Source organism: Neophocaena asiaeorientalis, unplaced genomic scaffold, assembly GCF_003031525.2.
Source record: "Neophocaena asiaeorientalis asiaeorientalis breed wild unplaced genomic scaffold, Neophocaena_asiaeorientalis_V1.1 scaffold582, whole genome shotgun sequence".
In the NCBI taxonomy this organism is placed as follows: Eukaryota; Metazoa; Chordata; class Mammalia; order Artiodactyla; family Phocoenidae; genus Neophocaena; species Neophocaena asiaeorientalis.
The window spans coordinates 1,122,283-1,133,708 of record NW_020172996.1 but is presented as its reverse complement, the minus strand read 5'-3'; the positions used below and the strand labels follow the sequence as shown (position 1 = coordinate 1,133,708).

General features: G+C 45.7%; 1 protein-coding gene across 1 annotated transcript in view; it reads left to right on the top strand.

The window, feature by feature from the left end:
- Positions 1–2,400: 2,400 nt before the first annotated feature.
- The window catches only part of LOC112397965 (zinc finger protein 264-like), a 25,974-nt gene continuing 16,948 nt past the window's right edge, over positions 2,401–11,426 (top strand). Inside the window, exons 1-2 of the mRNA XM_024742315.1 lie at positions 2,401–2,795; positions 4,419–4,545. Of these exons, the coding sequence (XP_024598083.1) occupies positions 2,574–2,795; positions 4,419–4,545 (349 nt within the window). The 5' untranslated portion in view covers positions 2,401–2,573. The remainder of the gene's footprint in view (positions 2,796–4,418; positions 4,546–11,426) is intronic.

The window sequence follows — 11,426 nt, the reverse complement described above, 5'->3', positions numbered from 1 at the left end:
TTCATTCCTTTGACATAATTAACATCTTGTCACTATACTTCTCTCTCATCTTAAAAAAAATTAAATCCCTTAAGGGCATTTTCTGCACTCTCTGATTCCATTTCTCAATGTGTATGCACACTGAAATCATGAAAAGTGCGTTTTACGGGCTTCCCTCGAGGCACAGTGGTTGAGAGTCCGCCTGCCGATGCAGGGGACACGGGTTCGTGCCCCGGTCCGGGGGATCCCACATGCCGCGGAGCAGCTGGGCCCGTGAGCCATGGCCGCTGGGCCTGCACGTCCGGAGCCTGTGCTCCGCAACGGGAGAGGCCACAACAGTGAGAGGCCCGCGTACCGAAAAAAAAAAAAAAAAAAAGTGAGTTTTTCTCTTTCAGCTCCACAGTTATGAAAAAAAATCATCGATGGGGACTTCTAAAATTCCCTAATATATCTCTGGGTGGACATTAGAAGCTCTGACATGAGTTTGTTGGTTTCCTGTCATCAGCCACTTAATGAAGTCAGGCTGGTCCAGTGTTCATGCTCTGATCATTTTCTTCTCCAGACTACACTCATTCCCTTGACAGTCTCATCTAGTCATGACTTGAAATAACAGTGTAAACTAACAACTCTCAAATTTATATATCCAAGCTTGAACTCTCTCCTAATGTTCAGTCATAGGTTGAAATGATTAAGTGACACATACTTTGTAGTCTCATAAACATTTCAAATTGACCATGCTTAAAACTGGAGTCTTGAGTTTCCCTCCAAGTCTCCTCCACATGTGGCTTCCCCATCCCAGGGGATGGAAAATCCATTCCTCAGGTGATCTAGGCCAACTACATATGAAGGAGGCTCTGGGCCAAAGAAGACTCAGGAGGGTGCAGTAGACAAGTGTGCTGTGTATCAAGATGGGCCTTCTGGTTTCCTCCTCAGGAGAATTTTTAAGCTACCTTTTTTTTTTTTAAAAGACTTTTAAAAATATTTATTTATTTTATTTTGGCTGCGCCAGGTCTTAGTTGCAGCATGTGGACTCTTAGTTGCAGCACGCATGTAAGATCTAGTTCCCTGACCAGGGACTGAACCCAGGTCCCCTGCATTGGGGGGCATTGGGGGGCAAAGGCATTGGGAGCACGGAGTCTTACCCACTGGGTAAGTGGGCCCAGTCTTACTCACTGGACCACCAGGGAAGCTACTTTTTAAAAATCTGTTCCCCTAGAATGCTACCAAACCAAACTCGGGTTCATTCACTCCATGCATAGCAAAGCCAATCTATTGACACCGGGTTGTGGTGAAGGAAAGTATAGCATTTATTGCAGGGTGCCAAGCAAGGAGAACAGGCAGTTCATGCTCAAAAAGATCTGAACACCCTAATGGCTTCAGGAAAGGGTTTTTAAAGACTGTTAGGGGAGAGGGTCCTAGGATGCAATATCAGCTCATGGACAATTTTCTGATCGGTTGGTGGTGAGGTAGCAGGGTGGTGTTTCAGGAATCTCACCATCAGTCTTCTGATTCCAACCAGCCTAGCTTCTGATGTGTTTGAGGTCAGCAGTTTCCACCTGGTGGGAGTCTGGGTTCTATAAAAACAACTTAAGAACATGCATCAGACATTGTTAACTGTTTTCCTTAAGGAGAACTATGGTCTTGTGACCCCATCCCAAAGGTTGACTTATTGCTTTAGTTATTATCCCCTTCCCTCCTTGAATGCCTCTTCTTTGTTCCCATTGCTGCCCCTTAAATAATTAACTGTTTGAGCCCACTCTTTGGAACTGAGGGAGGCCCAGTCCGCTAAAGCTTTTTCCACAGACAAGAAGTAGGGGACGCAGAGAGGCTTGCGGGGAAGGGGTGGGAGAAGGCTCCACAGGGCCCTGCTAGGTTTCAAGAAGAGGCTCTTGGGGATTCCCTGGCAGTCCAGTGGTTAGGACTCCGTGCTTTCACTTCTGTGGATCCCGGTTGGGTCCCTGTTTGGGGACCTAAAAAAATGAACAGGATCTGGGAAAGCGTAAGGAGGGGAAGGGGGAAAAAATCACTATGCGGGCTGCGAGCCTAGTCACAGCCCTACACCCTTTGCACCCACCTGGGCGACTGTCCCAGCATTCCAAGCCTCAATTTCCCCGAGGCACAGCATGGACGCTCTCGCCCCCACCGCCTAGTCCTCTCCACTTGAACCCACTGTTAAGAAACAGGTCTGGGCCGGCGCTCAGCTTTCCCCCCCACTCCGCCCCACTCCCTCTCCTCCCTCCGCCCCACTCCCTCCCCCCAGTTAAGGCGCTCCTCACTTCTGCGGATCTAGGGGAGACTACATTACCCAGAGGTGTGCGTTGTGCGTCTGAGGAGGTCGCTGGCCAATGACGGCCAGTCGTAGAGGCGTTTCCTGCGGCGCACGTACGTGGGTGGGACTTCCGGTTTCTCTCAGAGGACGCCATTTGCCTCAGCCTTTCGCTTCTGGGTGGCTTCTAGGTGCCGAGAGCTGGGCTGCGTGGCTACTAGGACATTTCGTGGGGACTGAGCAGGAAAGGGGGATGGGACTTCCTTTCGTTCCTTGGAACGGGCCGTGACTCCCTAAACGGGCGTGTGCACTGGTCGCCCGCCGGGCCATGGCCTCTCCGGGCCCTCAGCACCCGCCCTTCGTCCCCGCAGTTCCCGAGGGCGGCGCCAGGTCTGGTGCGCCTTTCTCTCGGAGAGCGGCTGTCAGCCGAGGTCGCCCGGCCAAGGCGGGGCGGAGGCGAGGAGCAGCAGGCCGCCCGGTGCTCGCCTCTCCCAGCGTGGCTGGAACGCAGGGTCCCATCATGGCGGCGGCGCCGACCCACAAGACACAGGTGAGTGGACGCTGGTTGCAGAGCTGCTTCTCTCCGAGGGCGGAGACGGTTCCGGAAGGGAGGCATCCCCTGGGTTTGTCTTCGCGGTCGTGTGGTCTGGCGTGTGGAGCTGCTTTGCTACTTAATTTATCTTTGGTCCTAAAAGCTGTTGGGTCTCTGACACATGCTCAGTAAGTTGTGGAAAAATGAGTGATGTATCCTTCAGGGGTTTCCATCATAGTAAATCCCCAACTCCGCCATGTGCTGCAGGGATGTACCCTGCCCCCACCCCGCCCCCGCTTTTCTCCACCCGGTGGCTTTGGGAAATGGAGGGAGAGATAAGCGCATGGACAAAGCCAAGGTATATTGGTTGTTTCACAAGGCCCATGAGGGCCTGTGAGGTTGCCATGGTGCCTCCTAAATGTTAAGACGTGTCTGGGGAGGGCGAGGTCCTGTAGTCTGTTGTCGAATGTTCCACTCACCTTCAGCCAGGTCAGACGTTGTGGCCAGTCTCATGGCCAAAGCCAGTGTTATCTTTAGCCATTTGTGCTCTCTGGTCCTGAAGTATTCCTGGCGTAGGGCTAAGTGCTGTCAGGGTTCAGGAAGGAAGCGGCTAATGGTTCATTGTGGAACCTCCCCGGAGTCTGGGAGACCCAGGAGGGTGTGGGAAGCTGGTCCAGGCCCTGCCATTACCCAGGTAGTTCCACCCCTTCAGGGGTCTCTCCAGGGAGGTCAATGATGAAGGCTCTGCTTCTCTGTGCATGTTCACAGGAATATTTTCAGGCGTGATGAAATGGACTTAACAGCAAAAATTGGTGTAAATGCTTCACAACTTCGTCATTAGGTATTCATGTTGACGATGGAAGCGTGTCGGGTTACTTTATTAGACCGCGTATCAAGGTTAACTGTGTTAAAATCTTGCTCCTCGTTTGTAAGACACAAGACTCTTGGTGGATTTGGTGGAGCTCCCTTAGTCTCGTGTCGTCGGCTGGCATGGAGATGTTTACCTAAGGGGCTGTGGGACAATTAATGAAAATCCCCAAGCACACCGAACATTGAATAATTTCTGTCTAAATGTCACAACTGATATTAGTGAAGTGGGAACGATTGTTGTATTGATCCAGAAACCAAGGCTCAGAGAGATGAAGTGATGTCTCCGAGGTAACACAGCTGGTAAGTGTCAGGTTTCAAGAGTTGGGATGTTAACAAGAGAGTGAAGAAAGAACTGGGGACTCTTAGTCACTTTAACCAGGAAGTGCAGCCCTCACCATGGGGCAGGCAGCTAGCAGGACCAGGGAGGCTCAGGTACTGTTGTTGTTACCATTATTGATACTGTTATTATCATTATTCATTCCTCTGAGGTCCTACAGCCTCTCCTGTCTGCGTCTGACAGCCCACACATCACTTCCATTGTCTTGTGTGACTTTCCAGTGGCTCCGGCATAGGAGACTTCTTTCTTCTTACACTACTGTATTATGTCCAAAACATTGTCCACTTCCACTTTAGCCCAGCCTAGAGCTTGGCCCTCCGGAGGTGCTAAGTGGTTAGGGTCTTGATCTCTCTGCACCTTTAACAGCCTTCCAGAAACAAGCTCTGATCCCATCCAACAGCCCCAGGGTCAGCACTACTACCTCTATTTGACAGGTGTCTGTGACTTTCGATGATGTGGCCGTGACTTTTACCCAGGAGGAGTGGAGGCAGCTGGACCCGGCTCAGAGGACCCTGTACCAGGAGGTGATGCTGGAAAACTGCAGGCTCTTGGTGTCTCTGGGTAAGGCCTTGCCACTCTGCCATGCAGAGGACCTGCTATCTCCTTGTCAGACATGCTCTGGCTCCATGCCCGGCTGATCGAGAAGCTTACCCTTTCCCCTACAGCTTCAGTCATTTTTGAGATTCATCTTTTCCTGCCTGCTATCTCTGTGTTTCTTTGAGCAAGAAACAGTTCTCCTTTGGCTCCTAAAAGGTGGTGGAAGGAAATGGGGGTGTTCTTCAGAACCCAAAGGCAGAATTTCCAGTTGGGCCACATGGGACTGAAATAAGGACTGGGAACCACCAGGAGTATGCCGGCTTCTGGATCTCTTGTCCTGACTTCTCCCTCTAGCTTTGCTCATGTCTGTTTTTTCAGAATGGCTTTTGTGTCTCAGCAAGTTTGTGGCAGGAGTGGCCACCCCAGTCCCTGCTCTCTGTGGCCCCCAGATGCCTTGTTTTTACTTCTTTGCATACTTAACATTGTTACTTTTTCTTTTTCTACTGCTGGGCTCTAGGGGGTTGTCCCTGAGGCAGGAGTGGCCACCTGAGCCCATACTTCCCTGAGCCTCCACCCCAGTGCCCAGCACAGACTGGCCTCTGTCTGAGGTTCTTGTTTCACATTCCAGACAGGGAGCTGACTGGGTGGGACTGGTTGGCTCACGTATCCCCTGCAACCCAGTCCACAGGGCTGTGAGTGATGGGATGGTCTCCAGGAAGAGGGTGAGGCAGGTGGGGCCTCGGGAGGTGTTTGCCTTCAGTGCCAACAGGTATTGTTCTAAACCACAGGATCTCGGTTATGGGGCTTTTCTGTTCTCCTGTGCCTTCATGATTGTCTCTTGTTCCCTGAGTCCTGGCCAAGATCCTCTGCTAGTCCAAGAGAGAGAAGCTGAGAGAGAGTAGTGCTTCTCAGTACTTGGCAGTTTTATCCCCAGGTGACATTTGGAAGTCTGCAGCCACATTTGACTGTCACACCTGGGGTGTGGGTGGTCCCGGCATCTAGCAGGTTAGAGTCCAGAGATGCTGCTTAGTACCTGAGGATGGACGAGACAGCCCCATTCAACAAATGTTGATCCAGCCCACAAGGGCAAGAGAGCCAAGGTGGAGAAACAGCAGCCTGAGGATAATCACTTTAGACCTCTCAGTTTGAGGGAAAGGAGAGCTGTAAATCCAGGGCATAGGGTAAGACATGCCTGTTTTTAGAGAATTGGGATTGTATTCTGTGTTAATGAGAAGAGGTTACACAAAATTAGGAAACGTTTGACATATTTAGATATTTTATAACAAAATTTTAAAAATAAGAAGGCCCATTATCTGACCCTGCTGACCCTTCACTCACCTCCCCACACTTTTCCCTGAGCTCAGTCTGCTCTGGTCATGCCAGCGTCTTGCTGTTTCCTGTGCACATACTTAACATACTTGCCTTGGGCCTCTCCACTTGCTGTTCTCTGTGCCTGGTGAGTGTGCTTGGGCGTTTTGGCTTTTCTTTTCTTTTCTTTTTTCTGATTTTTTTTTTTTTTGGCGGTACACGGGCTTCTCACTGTTGTGGCCTTTCCTGTTGCGGAGCACAGGCTCCCGATGTGCAGGCTCAGCGGCCATGGCTCACGGGCCCAGCTGCTCCGCAGCACATGGGATCCTCCTGGACCGGGGTACGAACCTGCATCCCCTGCATTAATTCATTGATTAGCTCTAGTAGTTTTCTGGTGGCATCTTTAGGATTTTCTATGTATAGTATCATGTCATCTGCAGACAGTGACAGTTTTACTTCTTTTTTTCCAAGTTGTACTCCTTTTGTTTTTCTTCTCTGATTGCCGTGGCTAGGACTTCCAAAATTATATTGAATAGTAGTGGCGAGAGTGGACATCCTTGTCTTGTTCCTGATCTTAGAGGAAATGCTTTCAGTTTTTCACCGTTGAGAATGATGTTTGCTGTTTACTGTTTGTTGTATATGGATTTTATTGAGGTAGGTTCCCTCTATACCCACTTCTGGAGAGCTTTTATCATAATTGGATTTTGTCAGAAGCTTTTTCTGCATCTATTGAGATGATCATATGGTTTTTAATCTTCAGCTTGTTAACATGGTGTATCACATTGATTGTTTTGCGTATGTTGAAGAATCCTTGCATCCCTGGGATAAATCCCACTTGATCATGGTGTATGATCCTTTTAATGTATTGTTAGATTCTGTTTGCTAGTATTTTGTTGAGGATTTTTACATCTATATTCATCAGTGATATTGGTCTGTAATTTTCTTTTTTTGTGGTATCTTTGTCTGGTTTTGGTATCAGGGTGATGGTGGCCTCATAGAATGAGTTTGGGAGTGTTCCTTCCTCTGCAATTTTTTGGAAGAGTTTGAGAAGGATGGGCGTTAGCTCTTCTCTAAATGTTTGATAGAATTTACCTGTGAAGCCATGTGGTCCTGGACTTTTGTTTGTTGGAAGATTTTTAATCACAGCTTCAATTTCATTACTGTGATTGGTCTGTTCATATTTTCTATTTCTTCCTGGTTCAGTCTTGGAAGGTTATACCTTTCTAAGAGTTTGTCCATTTCTTCCAGGTTGTCCATTTTATTGGCATACAGTTGCTTGTAGTTGGTCTCTTAGGATGCTTTGTATTTCTGTGGTGTCTGTTGTAACTTCTTTTTCATTTCTAATTTTATTGATTTGAGTCTTCTCCCTCTTTTTCTTCATGAGTCTGGCTAATGGTTTATCAATTTTGTTTATCTTCTCAAAGAACCAACTTTTAGTTTTATTGATCTTTGCTATTTTCTTGTTCATTTTTTTCTGCTCTGATCTTTATGATTTCTTTCCTTCTACTAACTTTGGGCTTTGTTCTTCATTCTCTAGTTCTTTTAAGTGAAGTTTAGATCGTTTATTTGAAATTTTTCTTGTTCCTGAGGTAGGCTTGTATTGCTATAAACTTCTCTCTTAGAACTGCTTTTGCTGCATCCCATAGGTTTTGGATTGTCGTGTTTTTGTTGTAATTTGTCTCTAGGTATTTTTTGAGTTCTTCAATTTCTTCAGTGATCTCTTGGTTATTTAGTAACGTGTTATTTAGCCTTTTTTTTTTTTTTTTTTTTTTTTTTTTTTTTTTTTTTACGTTTTTTCCCCTGTAATTGAAAATCTCATAGCGTTGTGGTCAGAAAAGATGCTTGATATGATTTAAATTTTCTTGAATTTACTGAGGCTTGATTTGTCACCCAAGATGTGATCTATCCTGGAGAATGTTCCGTGTGCACTTGAGAAGAAAGTAATCTGCTGTTTTGGGATGGAATGTCCTATGAGTATCAATTAAATCTATCTGGTCTACTGTGTCATTTAAAGCTTGTGTTTCCTTATTTTCTGTTTGGGTGGTCTGTCCGTTGGTGTAAATGAGGTGTTAAAGGCCCCACTATTACTGTGTTACTGTCTATTTCCTCTTTTACAGCTGTTAGCATTTACCTTACGTATTGAGGTGCTCTTACGTATTGAGGTGCTCCTACGTTGGGTGCGTATATATTTATAATTGTTATATCTCCTTGGATTGATTTCTTGGTCATTATGTAGTGTCCTTCCTTTTCTCTTGTAACGTTCTTTATTTTAAAGTATTTTATTTGATATGGTGTAAATGAGGTGTTAAAGGCCCCACTATTACTGTGTTACTGTCTATTTCCTCTTTTATAGCTGTTAGCATTTGCCTTACGTATTGAGGTGCTCCTACGTTGGGTGCGTATGTATTTATAATTGTTATATCTCCTTCTTGGATTGATTTCTTGGTCATTATGTAGTGTCCTTTCTTTTCTCTTGTAACGTTCTTTATTTTAAAGTATTTTATTTGATATGAGTATTGCTACTCCAGCTGTCTTTTCATTTCCATTTGCTTGTAATATCTTTTTCCATCCCCTCTTCAGTCTTATGTGTCCCTAGGTCTGAAGTGGGTCTCATAGACAGCATATATATGGGTCTTGTTTTTGTATCCATTCAGTGAGCCTCTGTCTTTTGGTTGGAGCATTTAACCCATTCACATTTAAGGTAATTATTGATGTGTATGTTCCTGTTACCATTTTCTTAATTGTTATGGGTTTGTTTTTGTAGGTCCTTTTCTTCTCTTGTGTTTCCCACTGAGCGAAGTTCCTTTAGCATTTGTTGTAGAGCTGGTTTGGTGGTGCTGAATTCTCTTAGCCTTTGCTTGTCTGTAAAGCTTTTGATTTCTCCTTGGAATCTGAATGAGATCCTTGCCAGGTAAAGTAACCTTGGTTGTAGGTTCTTCCCTTTTATCACTTTAAATATATTATGCCACTCCCTTTGGCTTGTAGAGTTTCTGCTGAGAAGTCAGCTGTTAACCTTATGGGAGTTCCCTTGTATGTTATTTGTTGTTTTTCTTTTGTTGCTTTCAATAATTTTTCTTTGTCTTTAATTTTTGTCAGTTTGATTACTATGGGTCTTGGCGTTTTTCTCCTTGGGTTTATCCTGCCTGGGACTCTCTGCACTTCTTGGACTTGGGTGGCTATTTCCTTTCCTAGGTTAGGGAAGGTTTCGACTATAATCTCTTCAGATATTTTCTCGGGTCCTTTTTCCCTCTCTTCTCCTTCTGGGACCCCTATAATATGAATGTTATTGCATTTAATGTTGTCCCAGAGGTCTCTTAAGTCCTTTCATCTTTTTTCTTCCTTCTGTTCCGCAGCAGTGAATTCCACCATTCTGTCTTCCAGGTCACTTATCTGTCCTCCTGCCTCAGTTATTCTGCTATTGATTCCTTCTAGTGTATTCTGTATTTTAGTTATTTTATTGTTCATCTCTGTTTGTTTGTTCTTTAATTCTTCTAGGTCTTTGTTAAATATTTCTTGCATCTTTTCGAACTTTGCCTCCATTCTTTTTCCGAGGTCCTGCATCATATCATCTTCACTGTCATTATTCTGAATTCTTTTTCTGGAAGATTGCCTATCTCCACTTCATTTAGTTATTTTTCTGGGGTTTTATCTTCTTCCTTCATCTGGTACAAAGTCCTCTGCTTTTTCATTTTATTTTTCTGTGAATGTGGTTTTCCTTCCACAGGGTGCAGAATTGTATTTCTTCTTGCTTCTGCTGTCTGCCCTCTCCATTTTGGCTTTTTACATGGCTGCCCCTTCTCAGCCCAGTTGCCACCTCCTCACCAGCTGTGTTCTGACCACCAGACTTCATGGAGTGTCCGTCCACCCATCCCTCTCACTTTCTCTCATCATCCTATTTATAACCATAAAAGTGGTTCTCAACCAGAGATGATGTTGCTCCCCAGAGGAAACTCAGCAACATCTGGAGATAGTTTTGGTTATTACAATCTGCACGTGGATCCTACACCATCCTTATAATTCGCAGGATGGGCTCCTCCCCACCTTTCCAACAAAGAATTATCTTGATCTAAATTATCATGTCAGCTTGAGAAACCCTATTTCTGAGAGTGCAGGGACACTTGTTCAGCTGGCATTGCGATACAGCCTGATGTAACCATTCCATCATTTCTTCTCTTCCTGCCTCCTGAATGTGTTTGACGGGAAGTCTGGGTTTGTTTAGTGCTCCCTTCTAACATAGTCTGCCTTCCCCACACTCCCTACCCCTGCGACTGTTGCTACTTTCCCCTTGTCAACAGAGGCAGTAGCCTTAGGCCAGGAGCCCTGAGCAGCAGGCATCTGAGCTCTCTGGAACTTAAGAACACTGTTTTGATTTCACTTCTGCATTTTTTTCATGGTGACCTGCCATCAACGGAAGTGACCCCGGGTTTCCTATTTATCAGAGTAATGCGGGATTCCCTCTTTGAAGAAATCTAAGAAAACATTTATTAAGTGGGTCACTTTTAATAAGCAATTGATAACTGTCACTGTGCAGGTACCCTGAGCCCTGACCAGGTGTCAGGACTGTTCAGGCACTATTCATGCTCCACTCATTGAAATTGTCACAGGGTCCCCACTGTATTAATTAGTATCTGTGAGATTTGAATATTTCCAACAGGCTTTGGGGCACTAGGGGTGTCCCTAATTGTCTGGAACCTGGATCTGCTTGAGTTAAGGCAGGAGGAATAGTGGCCTGGTGTGTGAGGTTTAAAGAGGTGGGCAAGGGTGTGGTTTTGGATTGTTTGGTTTGCACATGAAGGGTGTGCTCTGATATTTCACATCATATTAAGGAAACTTTGGGGGATAATAGTGGAGAGTTTTAGAAGGTATGGCATAAGTTGTCTTGTAGAGTATAGAAAACCATTTTGAGAATGAAAAAGAAGAACATAAGTAGAGATACAGGAAGTCCTTGCAGGCAGGCTCATAACTAAGTTTCCCATTTATGTAGCATTAGCCAAGAAAATCGATATGTAATTTGGGGAGTGTTTAAGAGAATCTTTCAGGAGTTATAAGGTGTGCTAAAAGTATGGCTTTGTATATATACATGTGTGTGCATGTTAGTGTGGTATTTGTAAAAAATAAACAAACATGGGACTTCCTGGTGGCGCAGTGGTTAAGAACCTGCCTCTGAATGCAGGGAACACAGGTTCGAGCCTGGTCCGGGAAGATCCCACATGCTGAGGACCAGCTAAGCCCATGCACCACGACTACTGAGCCTGTGCTCTAGAGCCCGCGAGCCACAACTACTGAGCCCGTGTGCCACAGCTACTGTAACGTGCGTGCCTAGTGCCCATGCTCTGCAACAAAAGAAGCCACTGCAATGAGAAGCCCGTGCACCGCCATGGAGAGTAGCCCCCACTCGCTGCAACTAGAGAAAGCCCATGTGCAATGAAGACCCAATGCAGCCACTAATTAATTAATTAAAAAACAAACCAACAAAATCTTTTTTCCTCATAACACTTCTGATATAAAACGTCTGGGTTTTCCATACCAGGCAATTCTGACCCTAACTACCTGGAGTTAGCACAGACTCCACAGGTTATTAAGGATTCAGTCCTACA